At 27.6% G+C, this 23720-nt stretch overlaps 2 protein-coding genes across 4 annotated transcripts; both read right to left on the bottom strand.

The window, feature by feature from the left end:
* Nucleotides 1–375: 375 nt before the first annotated feature.
* Nucleotides 376–2247, bottom strand: LOC113862922 (photosynthetic NDH subunit of subcomplex B 2, chloroplastic). The gene is made up of 3 exons (XM_027496219.1): nt 1573–2247; nt 857–1297; nt 376–752 (listed from the first exon to the last, which is right to left on the bottom strand). Exons 1-3 carry the CDS (start codon nt 2002–2004, stop codon nt 555–557), a joined length of 1071 nt encoding a protein of 356 aa, XP_027352020.1. The 5' UTR covers nt 2005–2247; the 3' UTR covers nt 376–554.
* A 1714-nt stretch (nt 2248–3961) lies between these two features.
* On the bottom strand, nt 3962–8136 carry LOC113862020 (YTH domain-containing protein ECT2-like). Of its 3 annotated transcripts, none has more exons than XM_027495171.1 (9): nt 7969–8136; nt 7498–7574; nt 7270–7378; nt 7053–7120; nt 6337–6936; nt 5115–5690; nt 4811–5023; nt 4592–4726; nt 3962–4434 (listed from the first exon to the last, which is right to left on the bottom strand). In XM_027495171.1, exons 1-9 carry the CDS (start codon nt 7991–7993, stop codon nt 4258–4260), a joined length of 1980 nt encoding a protein of 659 aa, XP_027350972.1. In that variant the 5' UTR covers nt 7994–8136; the 3' UTR covers nt 3962–4257. The 3 variants fall into 3 exon arrangements, with proteins under 3 accessions (XP_027350972.1, XP_027350971.1, XP_027350973.1); XM_027495170.1 differs by having other exon boundaries at nt 3981–4434; nt 4568–4726; XM_027495172.1 differs by having other exon boundaries at nt 4290–4444.
* Between the last annotated feature and the right edge of the window lie 15584 nt (nt 8137–23720).

The raw sequence follows: 23720 nt of genomic DNA, 5'->3' as shown, positions 1-23720 counted from the left end.
CAAAACATTTCCACTATATCTTCAAGGATTTGATTTTATCTACACATTGAAATGGCAAAAGTTAACAAAACAATATGATTGAATTTTAGTCATCAACTTCTTCTATTATGCAACATGATCTTCGATGTTTAAACTATGATATATAATTAAGATTTAATCCATTTTTTGAAGAATCATTTGGATATTTAAAGCTTAATTTTGATTGAATCTTTATTCAATCGGCAGTTAACAGCAGTACGTTGACACATTTACTGGCATTGGTTTTAAGCTATAAGCTGAGGGAGATAGAAGATGCCAACTTCAACCCTGTTCTTCTTGCTCTAATAACAAGTTTTGTTTCACTTGAAGCATAAATTTAAGTCTAAAAGGCAGTAGGAGAAGAAATTTTCATCATATGGCACCGAAGTGCAATTAAAGGAAAAATGTTCAAGCATTATGTAAGCTCTTTTATTGATATAGTATTTGACTATTAGACATAAATCAAATAAACAAAATATACGTGTAGTTTAGGGAAGAACAATACAAATTCTACCCCAGAAAAATAAATAAATAAATCATGTCAAGTTATCATGCTCAATGACTTGTGCTCCTCTCCATTCTTCACCCGGATTCACAGTCACAGGCACCAAAAGTGAAGCTGGCCCAGTGCAGATGAAGTAGTCCTTTCCATATTTCTCGTACAAGGAACCAGGGCTGCATACATAAATATCCTCAAAACCCATTCTTATCACTCTGAAGAAAATCTCACGTCCCTGAAAAAACCAACAACTATTGTATAAAAGCCTTCACTAAATATGATACATGAAAATTTGAAGTGCAAAGCTAAGAGTCCTTAGTGTAAATCATTCTAACCAACCTGGTCAATGGTTTCATACTTGGAAGGTGTAGAGTGAAAAAATGCCTTTGATCTTTGGTCTGGAGGTACAGCATATACTCTACTCATCTTATTCTCAAGAAGGGTAAGAGACAAACCTTGCTGAGTCCACGTCCCAGGCTTCACGTCAGGTTCAGCACCAAAAGAACACCATCTACGAGGCTCATATATCATTGCTTCTGATGGAGTCAAGATTTGAAAAGGAGAAGAGAGAGGAGGGTGTGAGCAGAATGAGCAGCTTCTGAGACCTTTAATTCCTGTCCCTCCTCTTTTCTTAGATCTAAAATGGCTTAGTATAGCATTGTTTAGAGTGACAGGCTTGGGGGCTTTGTTCTTAATAATAACTGCTGTGGCCATGCTCACTGGATAGAGTGTCACAATGTAAGTGATGTCAAAAAATTTACTAGTGCAGCTCAATTCAACCTGCAGGGTAAGAGAATAGAAGAAAGCAACAAAAAAGAAAAGCCAAGTTTCAGTGTTTCGCAGTGAAAAGAAGACTAGGTGTCTCTTGGGATATATTTTATCAAAATAAATTGTTTTTATCTTATTTTAATCAGTTTCATCGTATTGTTTAAAATTAGTTTATTAAACAAACATTTAAATAAATTGTGTATCCAAACGCACCTGATTCTTTGGTTGTGTTGTGATAAATGATAAGGTAACTGATAATTGAGAAGCATATAGCAGCAAAAGGGTACCTGAAGAGCATCTATGGCATCAGAGTCAACATCATTTACAGTCCACTCTAGAGTGGGAGGGAGTAACCCTTTGGCTCCAGGTTGAAGTACTTCATTCATGACCAAACCAACACCACCTTTGGCTTTGTAAAGGCCAGTTTCAGTTGCAGGAATTGTGTAAAGAACCTCCTGGTAGCCGTCATCTTTCCAATAAACTTTTGGTTTGTAAGATGTTACATGAGCATCAGGTATCCTTAGGCTCAAGGAGCTACCATCTCTCACTGTCATCTCAACAATGGGAATGTTATCAGACTCCAAGAACTTGATGCCTTTTCTACCAAATTTCTCATTGAGTGACTCAGCAGTGGGAAGAGTGGCTATAGAGGTATTAGCTGTTGATGAGGCCTTTATTAAGTTTAGTTTGGGAAGAGATAAAGAAAGAAAAGAAGCCATCGAGAGTTGGAAAGAAGCTCCTTTAACAGCTTCCACACAGACTAGTGATGAGCATGTTGTTGCTAAGGCTCACCCTTAACTGCACACAACTGTGTCTTTGGATTTTTATTTTGGATAAAAGTGCAATTTTTGTTGGCTTTTTGCTTACTCTAAAATGGGAGACTTCATGTTTTCAAGTCTAGTTTTGATTGTAGAAGTCCGAACGGGCAATGAATATCTGCTTTCTCTTGAATGGGTCAATTCAATAATTCCTAAAAGGACAAGAAATGCAACTCAGCACTGCCACAAATCTTCCTTGTTATCCATTTTGGCTTTTTTATTTTTACTGGACTTTTTTCTTCTTTTCGGCTACTGCTGGGGAAAGACCACTCATTTCTTTCAAGTAACTAAATTTACTTTGTTGAATTGGTAATTAAATCCAACACATTAGAAACAAATAAGGTACATTAATGTTTGGAAGTGAAAATATAACATGAATTTACTTTTTTACCCCTCTCGCGTTAAGGCCTGTTTCAATTGTGGGTTTGTCCTTTAAAAAGATTAGAACAATTAAATATGATGACAGAACAAGGCTTATGTGTGGCTAATGTTACATAATCAAAGCTGATTTTAATAATAAATGAATGGTTAAGATTTAATTATTTTCAAGTAAATTTCTTAGGTAATAACAAGCTATAGTTGAATAATGAATAACAAATGAGTAAATAGTCACTCTTCCTTCACCTCTCTTCCTCTTCCAATCTGTGTCATTTTTTCATTGTCAGCAGCATAGATTGAAAACTCGCCCTAGACTTTTTTTGCTTTGTTGTTCTTTTTCTTCCAAACATGGCAGGAAACATTTTACACTTAGTTCATTCAAAATTGTAGAACCAATAATTACCAACAATTATCTCCTTTCTAAACTATGAATTACGCGAATTTTTAATATCCACAACAATAGGCTTTTTAAAAGGTATTTTTTTTAGGGTAAAAAAAAAATAAAACCATTTAGTTGAGAAGGTGAAATACAACTAGAGTTAATTAAGAAAAACTCATTAATTTAAATGACAATTTCATGTTCATTTAACAAAATTAAATTAAAAGGTCAAGTTTAAATTAGATAAAACTTAAATTTGTTGATGTTATTAAAAGTAAAATTAAAGTTTGTAATGAACAAGTTGAATCAAACTAAATTATGAACGACTAGTATGACATATATAAAATTATTTTATAAAAGAACCATAAAAAAATAGATTTTTTTAAAGCACTACTTTTTATCTTAGTTTTCAAATAAAAAAAATTTAAAACATTACTTTTTACTTCAGTTTTCAAATAAAAAAATTTTAATTATATTATCTTTAAAGTCATAAATTTTAAAAAGACATAACTTTTAATGTAGAACTTTAATTTATATAAATTATATATATTTAATATAACTTTTTAAGATCTATTCGACATTTTAAAATTTAGATTAACTAAATTTTAAAATTTTAATACTTTTTAACCTTTTTGTATTTTTTATATAAAAAGTGACTGTCATATGTAAATATTTTAGATATACATCAAATTATTAATATATATTTTAATAAATTTAATTTGTATCACTAATTTTTCGTTTTATATTTTTAATCATCCAGATTACAAACTTTTCTAAAGACATTTTTGAATCTAACACTTTATCTCTCCCTCCTAAAGGACTTTAGGTGACACTTTAGTTTTCAACATTTCATTTTTACATGTTCCACTCGACTAACCAAGCCAACTAGTCGATTTTGGAACAGATATGCTCATCAGTTGGAAGCACGAAACTGATCACAAAGATCGAAATGGATACACATTGTAAGCATAACTTTGTTGCTTGAATGTGGCTTAAAAAAACCTGGTATTCTAGTGGTTTGTTTCTAGGGGAAAATTACCGTAAAATATTGTAGGGAAATACTAAAGGAAAGAAACTCATTAACCAAATTGAAATTAGTATCAAAATTGATTCATTAACATCATAGCAAAGCTTAAAAATTCTTTACTATATATAATGCAAAATATAAATATTTAGTTTAAAGTTCTTTTGACTTACCATATCTATGACTAAACCAGGCACATCTTATTAAACGAGACCAACAAAAAAAAAAAAAAGAGCCTAAATCAGATACTCCGCTCCAAACTAAGATCAAATAAGCAGGGATAACTTGAAACTCAAAAAACACCACCATTACTACCTGACTAAAGGAATAGGGGAAAAAAACAAACAAAAATAAGCAAATGATTGTCACTGGTTTAACAGCTATTAGAAGAGTTTTCAAGTACTGTAGTCGATCCATTCCCTTCTAAAAGCCCTTCCGCATTCATTCTTCCTTCTGTTGAACTTGGAGTAGCTGATTCATTCATCAAGGTCGAATCAAGAGACTTAGGTAATGTGACTGTCCCAATTGTTAAATCACTGGGCTTACTGACCTGTTTTGAACAAAATATTAATAAGGTTTAATCAATGACATGATCCTCGATTTAGCTGACATGTAGGAGGAAATTAATAAAAGGCAGCACTGAAAAATTTAGGGCAACATGTTAAATGTTCAACTTGTAGTACCTGATGTAAAGGCAAGTATTTTACCTGCTGTTCATTAGATTTTTTCTCCTGAGTCGCCTTTTCACGAGCCTCATAAAACCCAAAATCATCCAAGATGCATGTTTTGCTCGAATGCTCCTTGAAAATTTTGACAATTTGAATACCCTTCTCAAATTTAACCTGCAGAAGGACATATATAAGGTTCAAGCTGAAAGGAAGAGAGGGGTTCATGAGGTATAATGAATTAAACCACTAAGGAAATACCTCCTGAGTATCCCTACTATTTGTTACAGGTTTGTTTTCATTGTTCTCTAGTGTGATGTGCCTCAATGCACTATTTGGAATATCCTTTATGACATGCCACTTCACAGAAAAGCAACCAGTCCACCTGTCCTGCTGCCAATACTCTACAGTTTTACCAAAATCAACAGGACCCACCATCTCTGCTAAGCCAACAAATTGCCCACTAGTGTTCACCTGTAGCAAAACATGAATGACAAAACAAGCAGATTAGAGAAACCACAAAAATCTAAGAATTTACCAATTAAATGCTGCATATGATACTAACCGAAAATAACAAAAATATGGGACAGCCACCAGGCTTCTCCTTGGCTTCATGATATGCTGCATCCAACTTTTTATTGCCGTTAGGGGTGCTAGCCCAAACACTATATTTTACGCTTTTATGAATATCATCCTCGCTATAGGATTTGATGACAAAAAATTTTGCATCAAAATGATTCTCAGAAAAATCTTCCCCAGTGTACTGTTCCTTATTGGGAACCAGAGAAACTTCCTTTTTGTCGCTCTTTGCTGGAAGGTTCTGTCCTTTGAGTAATAATGTGACAGGTCCAAGACTTTTGATATTTCTGTTGTCAGAACTCTTGGCAGCTCTGGGTCCTTTATTTAGCTCACTGAAACCGTCCATATTTTTTTTAAAATGGTTAGCACCCCAGCCATCACTTGTAGCATTAAGCTTGTTATTAACAGAGCCTGTTCTAGATCCATATGCAGCAGATCCAAAACGAGGATTAGCCCTAAATGGATTTCCATATTGATTGTACATTCTGCTGCTTGGATACATCCCGTTCATGTATCCGGAAACCAGTTCTGGTCCAGATGGATGTCTGGAACTATTGAAGTTCTGCAATTAACAAATCATATTTAAGTTAAATTTGAATTGATTCTGCACACACAAACAACGATGTTGAACTAATACTCAGAGAAAGAGAGGATAGATGTCAAATATAATGCAAAAATGATTAAAACGTATCACAACAGCAATACTAATAAGAATTACAAGGGGCAACCTAGTGCACAAGGCTACCAGATCCCACCTAGTGAGATTTAGGGAGGATAGATGTACCCAGCCTCACTACCACAAGTAGAGAGACTATTTCCAGGATTGATCTTTTGACCTCTAGGCTCTAGGTCATGAGAACCATTACAGGCTTGCCCTAACAGATATGACAAAAATAAAATAAATGGCAAGTTGGTCCATGAACATAGAATTAATTTGCTTGAACACATTCAATTAAAACTCAATCTATGGTCTCATTGCCAGACCTAAACCCAGGTAAAGAAGGAGGGTTATGTTCAGCTCTTAACAACCAACGTAAAACTTGTTGAAACCTATATATACACATTCAATTAAGAATCTACAGCATACAAGTTTAGATTAAAGATTTTTATGGTGTCAAGGGAGAAAAAACAAGAAATCAATTATTCCAAGCTCTCTTAGTCTGCATGGGCAATCGCATTCACAAAAAGGGGTGACCAATCTAACATACCGTAAATTGTGGAAGTGACTGAGGATGCCTTTGATTCTTTTGAGATGTAAAATCTTTGAAAGGCACCACTGGTGAAGATAATCCAAACTTGGCTCCATGTTTTGACTGTCTATCAGAAACTAATGACACGTCTGAAGGGACTGTCGACTGTGTACCATGAGTACTCGTTCTAGGACCTTGATATCCTGGCAGAGGAGAATAAGCTGGCAAGCTAGTCCCTAGATAAGAATCATTTGTATTCAAAGATGTGGACTGGGAACTTGTTAAATATCCCTTTAACCCGTTGTCATTTGGAAAATCACCATTGTTCATGCTAACAGCGTTTCCTTTATTCATAACATTTGAGGAAGGAAGGTGATCAGCATCAACTGTAGTTGATATTTCTCCATGTGGAGCACTGATTTTGTTTGGAGTAAACGATACATCAGCAGAAGCAGGAGATTTGTAATAAGAACAAGGATACTGGTACTGTTGCAGCCCATAGAGCTGGCCATCCTGTGGAATGGTTGGAGAAGAGGAATTGGGCTGTGCATACGCTGCATATGGTGTGTAACCATAACCTTGATGGTACATATAAGAGCAGCCATCCGCATAAACCCCCTGTCGTTAAATCAAACAAATAAACTTTCATACAATTTGATAAATGATATTTACTGATAGCATAAAAAAGAAATACAATCATCACAAGTCTGGAAATCAGAGAACAAGGTACTTACTTGAGCCATCCCTCCATCAAGGTTCATATATCTGGAATAAATATTCCAATCGCCTTGCCCTTCGTAACCTGAAAAAACAATCAACATCATGCCAATTTCCCAAACGAATAATGCAAGCCATTCAAATATTTAATTCACAGTGTTTGCATCACTTTGTGTAATCAATCACACACACACACACACACGCATATTCAAAAGCCATGACAGCTTACCTTACCTCCATAATAGTATGCAGTAGAAGGGTATCCATTTGGAACAAAACATGGATTCGGATTAAACGGCTTGGCCATTCCCTTAGCAGCATCATTGGAAAAAACAGGTCCATTCTACACTCAAATAGACAACAATAACCAGTTAACATTGTACAATGCCAAGCATTCCACTCCACCTTTTTAACTACTTTACAAACCATCAGAAAAACATGAAGCAATAAGATGAAGAGTACCTTCTTGGCAGGCTCAGCAACTCCAATACTCTTGGACTCAGAATCCAGGGACAAATTCTGCAGTAAATCTGTAGCTTCTGAAGAGTATGATCAAGGAAAATCATTCACTTTCAACAGAAAAAACTATTCCCAATCACAAAACTAATAAAGAATTTAAAAGAAAATTTATATATATGCACATAATAAGAGGGTTTTGACTTTTGAGCAATTAAGCACTAGGTTTCAGTTATGAACTACACGTCTTAAAACCAGCGATGCGTAAGTGAGATTATAGATAGCAGGCATAGAAACTCTTCCTTATCAATGAATTATACACACAAGTGCAATCAGATGAAGGGAGAAAACCCACATGTAGCAAAAGATGTACAAGCATAGCATTGGAGAATTTAAAAAAAAAAAAAAAAAGATAGAAACTTGATGTAATGAGCAACGCAGAAACACAAAGAGCAGTGTTTGGAAGAAAAAGGATACTGTCAGAAGGAGCAACAGGTGCCATGATCGAATTGAGAGAGAGAAAGAGAGAGAGAGAGAAGGGTCGCCGCCAAGTCCGTGTTGTTTGGGGTTTTAGAGTGACAGGGAGAGAGAGTGAAGAAAGATTTATGGAAGATGGTATTTATAGATAAGAAAAGGTTGCTTACTTGCGCTTGCGCCTCTTCGGTATAAGCAAATTAGGTGCTTTATTTCCACCCAAAAACAAATTAGAATATAATCGTTTATTTGTCAATCATGCAGTCGATTAAACCCTTTTATAAGAGAAAGCTTATCCGATTCAATTTTATTGTTTTTTCTTTTATTTTCATATCCATCCGGATTCATTATGGAAACAAATTTAATTTGGTGATCTAATTTAATTTAAATTGATTTTGGATTGAATTACATCTTATATAAAGTATTCGGGAGTTTTTTAATTTTTATTTTGAATAAAAAAGTTTAAAATAAAACAATTTTGATTAAAATTAAATTAAATTGGTTTATAATTTATTTTTAAATTTTTTATTTTTAAGATAAAAATAAGTAGATTTAATTTTATTGTTTAATTATAAAAATTTATTGGTTTAAATTAAGTTTTAGTCTCTAAAATTTGTGATTTTTCAATTTGCTCCATCCTTTTATTTTTTTTAAATAAATTTACGTTTTTAAATAAATTTTTAGATTATAAAATCACAACGCATGAATTGAAATTTAGAAATATAAAGGAATGAAAAGGAAAACGTTACGCCAACTCTATGTCATACTATGAGTTAAATGTTACGTAATAAAGCATTAAGAAATATGGTATAAAACAATAACTTTTTTGGAGATTTATTTTAAAGATAAAATAGAATGAAATATTAAATAAAAACATTGTAATTTTTTAAAAACTAAAGCCTTATTTAAACTAAAGTTATTTAATTATTTTATCTTAAATAGTACTATTATTTCTATTATTATTATTATTATTATTATTATTATTATTATTTTAACTAACTAATATCACTTATTCATTTATTATTATTATTATTATTTGTTTATTTTATTTTTTACGATAATAAGTTCAAATTATATTTTAAATTATCCTAATCTAACTTATTATCATGTTTTATTTTAAAATATATACCTTTTTTTTTCTAACAATGAAGTATTAGCAATAGAAATGATTAACTTAATAGATTTTATTTTGCATAATACTATTGTGCCACACTTATCATATGCAAGATAAATAATAATAGTCATTATTTTTTAAATCTCGTTTGTAAAGATAGATAAAAAAAAAATACAATCAAAGGATGAAATTATTATAAGCATCGTCTCAATTCAATAGTTAAAATACTTCCATATATCTTTATATATTGATATTTAATAAATTACAATCCTTGTCACATATTAATACTTTTTTACTTTTCACCTTAAAAATGTAACATAAAGTTGATCATAGATAAAAACTAGCTTATGTAAGAATAAACTTACATTTCTTAAAAACTAGTTCTTATTAAGTGTCATTACAATTTTATAAAGCTTGGAACAAGTAGAAATTATTTGCATTAAAATTTAAAAGACTATGAATAGGTGGTATGAGTGCTATTTGTTTGATGTTATTCCTCATAATATTTTAATTTCTATAACATAAGAAGTTATCATTGCGACAACTAACCTTTTATTGTTGCAAAGCTCAAAAGTCTTATTGATATTTTTTAACAAAAATAAAGTTAGGAATAAGAAAATAAGAGAAAATGGTTGAATATGTTTTCTTAAAAACTTTTGAAATCTAAAAAACCTAGTTAACTTCAAAACAATAAAAAAATATCTTTAGTTGACAAAAAGTATTGTTCGACATATAGTTTAAATTTTATTTTATTTTCTACTAATGAAACTAACAGTGTTAACTTTAATTGCATATTAACCTCTAATTTATTTATTAGTTTTAATTCATTTATATTTTATATAATTAGGAGTTGAGTTATTAGTTTTTATATCATCAATTCATTATCCATCTTTATTTCTTTTTTTTTTAGAGATTTTTGTTTTTTGTTTTTATCCTCATCATTGAAAGAGGATTTTTATACTCGCTCTTCTTAGTGAAATTATATTGCTATCATTTTACTTTAGTTCTTGTAATTCTTCAATTGATTTTAATCTCGTGCTTTAACATAGTACATATACCTTAATAAGTGGTATCAGAGCACTTATACAATTAAGAATTTATCATATCTGACGGTTATTAAGTTTAACATGGAGAAGTTTGATGAAAAAATTAGTTTTACCATTTGGCGAATCCAAACGAGAGTCATTCTTACTTAGAATAAATTAAAGAAAACTTTGGATGAGAAGTCAAAGAAACTAGCTTTCATGATTGATGAGCAATGAGACGAGTTGGATGAGAAAGTGCTTTTGACTATTCAATTTTGCTTGTCTAAGGAGGTTCTTCATGAAGTAGCTAGTGAAACTATTGTTGCAGCGTTATGGACTAAATTGGAATCTTTATGTATAACGAAAAGTCTTGCAAACAATTTTTGCCTTAAAGAGCACTTGTATACTATCTGTATGGCTATAGGTACTCTTATTAAATCTCATCTTAATAAGTTTAATTCTATAATTATAGATTTAACAAATATTAAAATTTTGATTAACGATGAAGATAAAGTTGTTTTTGTTGATTATCTCCTTACCATCTACCTAGAAATATTTCAAAGAAATAATATTATATGGTCAAAATGTACATTATCCTTTAAAAATGTGAAATTAAATTTATTATCTAAAAATATTTGATCTTGAAATTCATTCTAAAGAATATAAGTTTCAAAAAGTTTAGGTTCAAACTTAGAGGCTACAAAACCAACAAAACTTGTCGCTATTATAAGAAATGAAACATAACATTTCTTATTGTTTTATCTTGAAGAAAAGAAAAAGCAAGGAAAGGAAGAAAAAAGAAACATCACTAACTTGTCAAGACTAATATTGGTGAAACTAATTATGACGATAATCTATTATTAGTTTTGAGAAAAAGGAGTAACTTCAAATGAATTATTTACTACAGATGTACTTTTCATGTGTGTCCTTATAAGGACTTATTTGCCACTTTTGAACTTATTGATAGTGGATTTGTCTTAATGGATAATGATGCTTGATGTAAGATTGCTGGAAGTGGTACAATTCAAATCAAATCTCATGATAGTATGCATTGACTAAAGTTTGTTTTGTTCCAAACTTAAAATGTAACTTAATTTCTATTGGCACCTTTGAGTTTCTTGGGTAAATACTTAGCTAACAGTGGAGTTTTAAAGGTATCAAAAGATGCCCTTATTTTGATGAAAGTCAACAACATTGGTAGCTTGTATATCTTGCAAAGTTCTATCATGATAAGTTCAACAATCATATCTTTTTTATTGTCTAATTTTGACATCACCAAATTATGACACATTTGCCTCGATCATATAAGTGAAAAAGGCATGCATCTCCTAGGTAAGCAAGGTTTTCTTACTAAACATTACATTATATTAATAAGTTAGAGTTTTGTGAGCATTTCATTTTTAGGAAGCATAAAAGAACTAATTTTCTTTATTACAACTCACTATTCAAAAGACATTATTTATTATATTTACTCTAATTTTTAGAGTCTTTCTAAAGTATCCTCTAATGTAGAACTGACATATATAATGATAACTGTTATTTATTTTTTATAAAGTTTAAATTTGCTTTCTAAAGTATAAAAATAAGACTTTCCCACTTTTAAGTTTGATCTTACTCTTTTAGGATAAATTTGCTTCATTGATCAACTTTTTGCTTTTATACTTTATCTTACTCATATTATTAATTTAAGATAAATAGTTGCTACATAATTTTTTATAAGTAGTTAATTTCTTATAATTTGCTTTCAAATCATCTAGCCTCATAAATCATCTTATAAATAATTACTTATTTTTAAAACTTAATAATATTTATAATCACTAAACCATATTAACATATTAAGTTGTCTTTTACTTTATAATAGTGTTTTAAAAATTAAGTGTAGATTGAATCATTTATATAAGAGTCCATTATTATGTATCTATGTAATAACACTTATTTTACCTCATATTTATCTTTCATCCTTATATCTCCATCACAATTATAGAAAAATTTATATATATACATATATATATATATATATATATATATATATATATATAAAACTAACCTTCGTCAAGAACTTTAATTGAATTTTTATTTTCACTTATTCAATGATAAAAATTGACTGAATAAGATTTTTTTTTAACTTTAGAGTAAATTAATAATTTTAATTTATATATATATATATATATATATATATTGAAATACTAATCTTAAATTTAATTCATTTTTATAAGTTAACATATTAAATAAAACAGACGTAGGAGATATATAAATTGCGTGATATAAATACGTATCTTTAAATGAGAATTTAAAATTTAAATGTGTTGAACTTTAAAAAATCAATAAAAATATCTTATTTAATTTTAATTAGGCCATCTGAATTTTAAAATAAGCAATATTAAAATTAATTTTATAATTTGGAATAACCATTACTGAAAATATTAATTTTTTGCTAATATTGAAAATATTAATTAACATTAATGTAGAAAATTTTTAAATAATTTTTAAAATAAACATTGAAATATATACTTTTAAATATAAAAAAAACTCTCAACTTAATCATAAAATATACTGCTATATATAATTTGCAAGTGCTAATTTTTAAACAAGAATGTTTTCACTAATTATTTTAAACAAGAGAAATTTTTTACGTATTATTTTTTTATGTCTTTTTAATTAAATCTTAATTTAAAATCTTATTTTTAAATTTTAAAAGCATGTATTTTTACAAACAAAATAAGACATTTATTAGTAAAAATTGGTCATCTTACTCTTAAACATAATTCAAATAGATTTTTTTTTTATTAATCACATTATATTTCTTTAAATATTATTTACATATATATATATATATATATTATTTACTTGTTCTATATATATTTTTTCTTTTTTTCTTTTGTCTTTCATTATTAAACCACCCCAAATAAAAAGAATGAAGTTTTCAATATATAACTGCTTACACTTCGTCCTTGCAATATCAAACAAAATAAAATAATTTAGAAAAGTTTAAAAGTTAAGAAGAGTCTACGTATAATTGTTTTAGTCATTATTTTGTAACCTTAACTTCTATAAAAGTTTACTGAATATTGTAAGACACACGTGGTGGGATTGGATTTTTTGTAATTTTTTGCATGAACTACAATTTATAGTTTAAATTTACTTAAGTAAAAAAGTGATTTCACTTAAAGTCAAAAAATTTGCTTAAGCTAAAAATGCATAAAAAGTTAAAACTATATTTTCTTCCTTATCTCAACTTTGTCTTTTTCCTCTCTCAATTAAAAAAATTGATAAACATTATTTTTTCATCAATGGTTAATTAACATATCCAATGCAATACTAGTTGGTTTACAAAGAAAGTATGAATTTTGAGATTGACACAAAATTTAATGCCTCTTCTTCTTCCCAAAAAAATCGTTCACAAAAAACATAAATAAAGTTCTCATAAGTACATTTTTTCTTTCTTTCTGTATATAAACTTACCCCATATGCTGTTACATCCAAAAATAATATTTTAGATTTTGAATTGTTTTTATTTTTTTTAACCTTAGCATTTAAATCTGGTGATTTTTTACCATTGTGCTTGGATTAAACTTTAGTATGTTTAATGAATAATATGAGTTTTTAAATCATGCATTGAGATATTTAAAATTTGAATTGTCTTAAAAAAATACAAACCATAAAATTAAGTAGACTAAAATTAAAATAAGAATTTTTTAATTTTATTCTCTTTTAACACACACAGTTAATTAGACCAAAATGACATTAATTATTTTAAAATTAAAATTTAATTTTGTTAAATCATTCTCAAGTGGATCAACTTTATAAAATAACATAAAAAAAAACAAAATGAACCGATATTCCATTGCATTACTTTATTTTAACAAATATTGTAGTTTAAAATATAAATAAATACCAAATTTTGGACAACATACTTATGCATTATATAAAAATTTATTAAGGAGTGTAAGTGTTCAAATTTAAAACATGTATCAATAGATCCTAACTTTTACATATATATATATATATATATATATATATATATATATATATATATATATATATATATTATGAGAGAAAGAAATCAATCCAACATTATAAATTTAGATTGATTATTCTTGCATTTTATAAAAAAAAATTATTAAGTAATATAAGTATTTAGATGTAAATAAATTAAATTTTATACACACATGTCTTTACAAAAAAATTACAATTTGATCCTATACAAGCAAATATTTTTTGAGTAAACCTTATCATTTATAAACATGTTGATAATATTAGAAGAAAAGGACTAAAACATAAAAAGAATACTCTTATAAGAGTTAAAATATAATTTATAATTACAAAGTTTAGATTTAAATAAATATTAACTAAAGAGACTAAATATTAACAAAATAAAATTAATAACTTTATTTAGAAAAATTATAATATTTTAAGAAATTAAAAACCTTATATATTTAAGTAAATTATATTCTGTGTTATTTTATATCCCAACTATAGTTAATTTTTCCTTTTTTATAAAAAAATTTGTCAATTTTAAATATTCTATAGAGTTAATATATAATAAAAATATTAATATGAATTATTTATTTATTTATTAATATATGATAAAAGATAAAAATATAAAATACAGAAATACTAACTATAACTTTTAAGAGTTGAGTTTAAAAAACTAAGTATAGTAAAAAAATTAAAAGATAAATATTTATTATATTTTTATAACTTTAATATAATAAAATTTTATATTTTTAAATCATTAAACTCATTCTAAAAATTTGAGATGAACAAAACCATATAAAAAAAAAGAATATTTTTTTAATAATCAATAATCAAATATAGTTTAAAGACACGATTGAGTGATATAATACAAATATTTTTCAACCAAATTTGGTATTATGTATATTTTTTAAAAATCATAACTAGTTACATCACAAGTTTAGTTTTTATAATTAATATTTATTTATAAATTAATTTTTATGATTAAAATTTTTTATTTTAATTTTTGTAAAAATATTTTTTTATGTTTGTCAATTTTTCTAACGCCAACAAGTTTATAAACGATAAAAGTGACTACGAAAACATTTACTCAGCACTAAGTCATAGTATTTTCTAGAGACCAAATTAAAAAATATATATAGATTAATTTTATAATTTAACTAATATTAAAAAATTATATGACTAATATTTTAATTAAAATATTCACATAATTTCATATAAAATTTTCATCTCTTATTGTATAAATATTAAAATATTTTGAGAACAATTTTTTTCATTTTTATTTAAATATTGATATATTTATATAAAAAAATTATCTCATATTTTTTCATTGTGATTTGAAAATCAATTTATTTTCACGTAAAGGTTTTACCCTTTTAGGTGACAGATAATCAACTTATAATTTAAAAATTAATATATTGTTTATTTATATAGTTTAAATATTAAAATATTATAATATAAAATTTTCAGCCATAAATTATCCTATAAAAAACGAAAATTATAATTAATTAATGCATTAATTAAATTATTACATACTCTTACAAAGCCTTCACACTATAATTTAAATTTAAATTTAAGAAATTTTAAATTAGTACATGGTGGTAAAAATAATATAATTTTATTAAAAAGTATTATTACATAAAAAATTAAAGAGTAATAATTATTTTATAAATAATTTTTTTTAATTTGAATACAAAAGATTAATATAAATAATATATTTAAATATTAAATATTTTATTATTTTAAATTAATGCAATGTAAATTAAATATTCTTAAAAAAATAAAATATCTGAAAAAATAAACTTTTCCGATTTGTAATTGTTTTATCTTAAGGTTGATTAGCGTTATTTTTTATAAATATAAATAAAATATTTTTCCAATAAATTTATGATATAATTTTATGTTTAATTATATTTTTATTTGTATAAAAGTAATATTTTTAAAATTAATTCTTAAAAAAAAAAATTTATTGTTAATATCGAGTCTGATATTTTTAATATATTTAAAATTAGTTTGTTGTTAAAAAATTATATTTAATAATTTAAAATTAATTTATACTTTTTATTTTTTAAAATTTACTTTTATTTTATTTTTTATTAAAAAATAAATTAATTTTTAAGTGATTAAAAATATTATAATTCTTATAAACAATTCGTAACTTATTTGAATGAGTTTCTTAGCATAATTTATCAACATAAACATTTTCAGTTTATTTTAATAAATTTTATATTTAAATTTATAACACATGTTATCATTTTAAAAAAGAATTTATTGGATAAATATTTAAAAAATAGTTTTACATTATAAATAACACAGTAGCTAATTAATATATCAATTAAATTATATATTAGATATTCTTAAAAAAAACTATGTTAAAATTTAATTATTTTGTATTTAAATATTATATTAATTTAAAAATTATGAAATATACGTGCTGTGATTTTCTCCAAGAAAAGTTATTGCCACTTAAAGAAAAGAGTTTGTTCCACTAGAGCTCTTCCCTAGCCTCTAAAGCAATACAGGAGTTGAAGGGCAACCATGAAAGATCTTGACACTTCAGAAGGTTGATGCAAGCTGATTTTAGTCTTTCATTCTAGTAAGTTTTGACAGATGGAGCGAAATAAAAGGGATAAGAGATCCAAGGAGGAGTTGGATTTAATGGATCGTAGCACTAAGAAGGTGAAACTAGGCTCCAATGTATCGATTGAGTCGTTGGAGGACTGCATGCAAGAAGATCTTAGATCTAAGGATTAGATGCCAGAACATGTGTTATCTAACCTTAGATTCTCCTAATATTGTTCATATAAAAGTAAAGTGTTAGGGCTGAATAACATAGATCTAGTCTTAAATGATAATGAAATCATTAAATCAACGTTAGAATACTTTAATATAGTTTCTAAACTTGGAGATATTCATAATAATATACAAAATCTGGGTCCTTGAACTCAAGATCTCTTTAGATGACTATGAGCGATTGTGTGCTCCCTGGATATTCACCTTAATAGTAAAACTCCTAGGGAAATCTATAAATTTTAGCTACTTGAACCAAAAACTGCGTAGTATTTGGGGAAAGAATGATTCTCTTTCAGTGTTGGACTTAAATAACAAACTATTTTTAGTTAAGTTTGAAAATATGGAAGACTACAAGTTGACCCTTTTTTAGGGGCCTTGTATTATTCTAAACCATTACCTACTACCCTTATTTAGGACTAAAGAGCATAACCTTAGGAACTTGCCTTTTGATTTGTACAAAAATAAATTCATTTGGCAAGTCAGATCATGCCTGCGGTCTATGTTAAAGGTGAAGCCTTACACATCCTTTCAATTTAAGGGTAAATTTACAAGAATTTGTATAGAAATTGACCTTAGGACGAAACTGGTCCCTACTTTCAAAGCTCTAGATCAGGAATTCAATGTGAAATATGAGGGTTTACATTTGATATGTTGTAGGTGTGGTAAATACAGCCATCATCAGGAACTATATTTTAAGACTTTTAAGTCCTGTCAGGTAGGTCGAGAACCTGAGACTAATATGTCTAGCAGTTCTCTAGGTAAGGAGGAATAAATAGAAAGGTTATCCAATATAAGTAAGGACATGGTCATAGACAATACTAATGAGGAGGTAGGAATAAAGGAAGACCTATTTAGGCCTTGGATGCTAGTTAAAAAACAATTTAGGAAAATGCCTAACTATTGATTTTAGTAAAGTTGAAGAGAATGGTATAGATCATTCTCAGCATCCTAAGGATTCTTTCCAAATCATCTCTTGATTTTATGAATTGCCTATTTTAGAACTGTAGAGGTGCTGGGGAAAAAACCTTTCTTAGGCTTATTAATGATTTGATCAAAATTTATAATCTGGACTTTATTGCAATTTTTGAACCAAGAATTAACCTTCATAAAGCTGATTTGGTCAGTAAAAAGTTAAATCTAAATGGTTCTATCAAAGTTGATGCTATAGGGTTCTCTAGAGGTATTTGGTGTTGTTGGAATACTAGGAAGATTAAGGTTGTTGTGTTAGATAAATATAAGTACTTTGTTCATCTTGAAATTAGTACTAATTAGAAAGTTTGGGTGCTTACCTTTATTTGTGTCAGTCCTCGTTAGTTTCAATAATACAATTAACTGCCCTTGATGTTTAGCTGTGGGCTTCAAGTTTGTTCTATTTGAGAGAAAAAAAATTTGATAAGTTCATATTTTGATATATTTTATGACTTATATTTATAAATTTAAATCCTATTTTATATATATTTACACTAATTATGCTATTAATTGTTGCAGTTTAGCCGGAAGTTGTTATCGTTGCATTATAGAGATATTCTGGATAAAAATTAGATAATTTTAGCTCTTGACAGTGCTATGTAAATTGAATTGAATTGTTTATGTTAAGAATTAATCACACTTAACATCTCATAGTTAATTGCATCGTAGGTGATCATACCACATGTAATTAATGAAACTATAGGATAAAATAGAAAAATGGTTAGGTGAATCAAACTTAATACTTCTCTTCAAATCGTTATTAAATTAACAAACCCATAGGTTCTTTATACTTTCTTTATCTTTTGCCTTGCATGATTATTGGGGGTAATCGCCTAGAGAAAAAAATATTAACATTGCATGATCATTAGGTGTTAATAGATTAAGTATGGGTGGTTGGTAAACACTAAAGAAAAGCACTGCGATTAAACTAAAGAAAATACAGAAATGTGTAATAGGTGAAATGTTGTGCTTTAGGCTCTTTCCATCCAATTTCTGTCTAAAATATCTTTGTGTCTTTTAAATTAATCTTAGATTTAAATTCTTTGTGATTTTTAATTCATTATGCACCCTCTCTGTTTAAATAATTGAATCAAGGTATTCTTGATAATTGAAAATAATATCTATAGAACAATAACTTGGGAACTTAATTCTAAAGCCCTTTATTACTTTTCAATGGATATACTTATCCACGAATAGAAATCTGGTGGGAGACCTGTTAATCTAAGCCTTCTTAATTAGTTTGCTGATTGTCTTAATTCTTGTGAGCTTCAAGACTTGGGTTTCAAGGAAAATCCCTTTATCTAGCAGAGAGGAAATATTAGGAATAGGATAGATAGAGTAGAAGTTAATGATTCCTAGAGAATGTTATTTTAAAATAGCTCAGTAATTCATCTTTCTATTTTAAAATCTGACCATAGTGCTCTTTGGTTGAAAATATTGTCATAAATCTTTTAAATTCTTAGTTTCCTGTCTTGCTCATTATTATTTTAAAAATCAAGTTTATAACTCTTGGATCAAGTTCAAATTGTGGTCTAAAACATTAATAGTTTTAGGAATAATATCTCTAATTGGAACTTATTTTTTAAAAAAAATACTTTTAATAAGAAGAGGAGATTGTTAAATAGGCTCAAGGGTATCTATTCTAAACTTGCTATGCAGAATAATTCTTACCTAGTTAACCTTATGAAAACCCTTTGGACAAAATATCATGTAGTTGAAATGACCTGAGGTAGTTGATCAATAATATAGTCTGAGGCATATAGAACACTATCCTTAAGGATTATTTGGGTGTAATTGAAAATTCTTCAGGATACAATAGACTCTTCTTATCTGAATGTACAAGGCTCTCAAGAAATAGCAAGCTCATATCTAATCATAACCAAGAGAAATAAATATAATAAAAAGTCTGTGCATCTTTCGTGTGATTATCTCAAAAGATTTAAAATACTTTAATCACTATAATTACTCATGTAAACGTTACATATAATTGAAGATATAAATAATAATAATAATAATAATAATAATAATTAGAATAATAAAATAAAATAAATAATTAATAAATTCTTTTGAAATATAATTATATTATTTCCAACATATCAAAGTATTCTAAACTTTGAATAAATTTTTTGATTTTATCATTATAAATCTAGTTAGAAGTTACGAGACAGGAATAATAAGTTTTTTCATAAGGCTATTGTGATTAGAAGATAGCATAAACAAATTAAACCACTTAGAGATGATAAGAATGATTGAAAGTTTGATTCTTTCAAACTCCATGATATGGTTGTCAGATATTTCGGCAAGTTATATTCTGACCTTTGTTCTAACAGTAAACCCTTCTTAACTTTTTCAAAATTTCTTCCCCTCAGGGAAGCTAATACTATTTTAATCAAATCTTATCCTACAATTGTAGAGGTAAAAACCGCTTTATTTAGCATAGTGAATCTTAAATCTCCTGACCCTGATAGGCTTCATACTGTTTTCTTTAATGACCAATGGAAATTTATTACTCCTTTCATTTTTAGGTTTGTCCTGGATATCTTTAATAACCCCTCCAAGATATCTGAAGTTAATGATACTGTTATTTTCTTAATTCCTAAAATTGATACCACCCTTGAGCATATTAAACAATTTAGTCATATTTTTCTTTGCAATGTTAGTTACAAGATCATTACCAAGTTGTTAGTTAACAGAATTATGAGAACCTTTCCTTATCTTATCTTTGCCAACCAAACTAGCTTCATTCCAGGCAGGCATAATACCCTCATTCTACAAGATCTTGTCCATTTCTTTAATAAACTTAAGCATAGAAATAATTATATGATTATTAAAATTGATCTAGAAAAAGCTTATGATAGACTTAAGCAGAGCTTCTTAGAAGATACTTTACAGGTAATTAGTTTTAATCTAGAGTTTGCCCTTATAAGCTAGTGTATTTCCTCCTCTTCCGTGACTATTAATTGGAACAATACCAGAACTGAAACTTTTAAACTTAGAAGAGGAATTAGGCAAAAAGGGTCTCATTTCCCTTTATCTTTTTGTTACGTGTATTGAGAAAATAGCTCACTTGATTCAGGATAGGGTGAATGATAGCAAATGGGCCCCTTTCTCTTTTGGTAACAAATGGCCTAAAATAATTTATCTCCTTTTTTATGATAATATTATTTTAGTCACTAAAGCTGATAAACAGAATGTTGAAACTATTTCTGAGGTTTTGAATGAATTTTGCTCTAACTCAGTTCTCTCAATTAATAGGGACAAATCTTATATTTATTTTTCTAAAGATTGTGATTCTGCCCTGATTCAAGATATTAGCAAGGGTCTAGACATTAGGAGCTCTTCTACATTCAGAAAGTACCTTGGTATCTCTATTAGTCCTCTCAATTCTACTAGGCAAGATTTTAGTTTCATAATAGACAAAGTAAGGAATAAGCTATTTAATTGAAAAATGAATTCCTTATCAATGGGAAGGAGAATTACCCTTGCACAATCTTGTATTTTAGGCATTCCTAATTATTTTATATAGGTTAGTTTTATTCCTAAATATGTGTGTAATGAAATTGATAAGATTTGTAAGAATTTTATTTAGAGGCTCTCTGAATGGGAAAAATGTCACTTAATCAGTTGGAGGATCATTTATAAACCTAAATGTGAGGGAGGCTTAGGGTTTAGAGACATCCATCTAATTAACAAGGCTTTTATAATGAAACTTTACTCGAGACTTGTTACCTCTCCCATGGACTTATGGTTTCAAGTCCTTTATAATAAATACGGTTTTGCCTTAGGTATAACTACTCAATTTACTAATGGTCATAATATGTCCCCTTTATGGAATGACATGGTTATTATCTGGGACTATTTCTACTCAAGGCTTGGCTGGATTCTTGGGAATGAGATGAGTGCTAGGTTTTGGCAAGATAGTTGGCTTTAGAACTATCAAAGTCTAGCTAGGTTTGCTATTCAACCCATTAATAGTAATACTTAGGAAAATCCTATGATCTTCTTTTCCAATCAGAGCAGATGAGACTGGGAGAAGGTTAAGTAGGTTCTCCCTTAGTCCATTTGTGATTTAATTGCTCAATCTTCTTTGCCTGTTATATCCAATAGGCAAGATCAGGTCTTTTGGAGTCTGACTAGCAATGGTATTTTTTCAATTAGTTTGACTTATAGTCTAATTTCTAAAGGTAACCAGAATAATAATTGTAATAACCAGGCCTTTAATTTGTTTTGGAAGTGGAAGAGACCTCCTAGAGTTACTATTTTTTTCTAGAAAGTTGCTTATGACAAACTTTTAACTAATGAGAAGAGAGTTCATCGTAGGATGGTTATATGTACTTTATGTTCTAGATGTAATGAGGCTCCCGAGTCTATTATGCATGTTCTTAAGGATTGTTGGTATACTACTCAAATTTGGAATAAGCTTCTTCTCCTTGATAAATGGATTGATTTTTTTAGTCTTGGTTTAAATAATTGGATTTTGTTTAATTTATCTGATCAAAATTTTTCCATGCAACCTTTTTGGCCATCTCTATTTGAATTTGTTGCTTGTAATTTGTGGAATAACAAAAGTTATGCTATTTTTCACAATTCTTGTTTGTGCACTGATGTTGTGTTAAAAATGATTATTTATGAGTTTGATTAGTTTTATTCTTTTAGTAGTAGTACGATGACTATGGCTTCAAGTTAGTTAGAGCCTTTGAGGCTTTTTAGATGGATTCTGCCACTAGATGAGCAGTTCAAGCTTAATATTGATGGCTCTGTTCAACATTCTATAGAGACTGCTTGCTGTGAAGAGCTCATCTATGATCAAAATGGAGTTTTCATAGCCAGTTTCTACAAGGCCATTTAATTTTGTTCCCCAATTATAGTTGAATTGTGGGCTATTGTTTGGGGTCTTAAACTTGTAATTTCGTGAAATATCAAGGTTATTTAAATTGAATATAACTGTAAATAAGCTATCTCTTTAATTCTAAACATTCAAAGTAGCAACTACCCACTTGGTTTTGTTGTTAAAGAAATTGTCTCTTTATAAGATTTATTAAATTTCGTATTCCATTTTTATATAATTATATTTGACAAATATAAAATAATTTCCTTATCAACTCATAATTTATTTTTAAATAATATTTATTCAGTTAATTAAATTTATTATTAAACTAAATGCTGGTATTCGATTTAACATAAATCAAAGATAAAAATTAATGAATTAAAGATTGAATTGTTATACTAGTCTTTGGTAAAAAAAAACATGTTCCTCACTATTTTACTTTTATATACAATGATGTAAAATTTTTATTAAGTTATCTTTCGTTAAGTTAACTGTCTCACACAAAAGAAAAATAAATTATAATTACATATTAACCAAATTGCACAGTATATATTCTTACAAGACTTTCATGCTATAATTTAAATATTTAATTAGTTTTAATTTATGTAATATGAATGGAATATTCTTATAACAGTAATAAAATTTTCAATTTTTTCCATAAACTAATTATTTCTTATAAGGTTTATCAAACGTTCTATTCAATTTTTATGTTATTATCTTTAATGAATGGAATAAAATATTTTCCTAATCATTTTAATATAAATAAAAGATAAAAATTAATATATAAAATATTATATTATTATATTATCCTTTTGGATAGAAAAAAAATCATCATTAAAGACTTTTACGGTAAAAAATTGATTTTAAATAATAAATTAGTTTTCCATTTTTTAAAATATTTTATTGTTGTTTTGTACGGTGTATTAAATTCCTGCTTAATTTGCACGCTATTATTTTTTATAAATATAAAATAAAATATTTTCTAATAAACTTGCAATTTAAATTTATAATAAAATTGTATTTATTAGATTAATTAAAATTCATTAGTATG

This window comes from Abrus precatorius, unplaced genomic scaffold, assembly GCF_003935025.1.
Source record: "Abrus precatorius isolate BTA unplaced genomic scaffold, Abrus_2018 Scaffold3, whole genome shotgun sequence".
Lineage (NCBI taxonomy): Eukaryota > Viridiplantae > Streptophyta > Magnoliopsida > Fabales > Fabaceae > Abrus > Abrus precatorius.
This window is presented reverse-complemented; position numbering and strand designations above follow the sequence as displayed.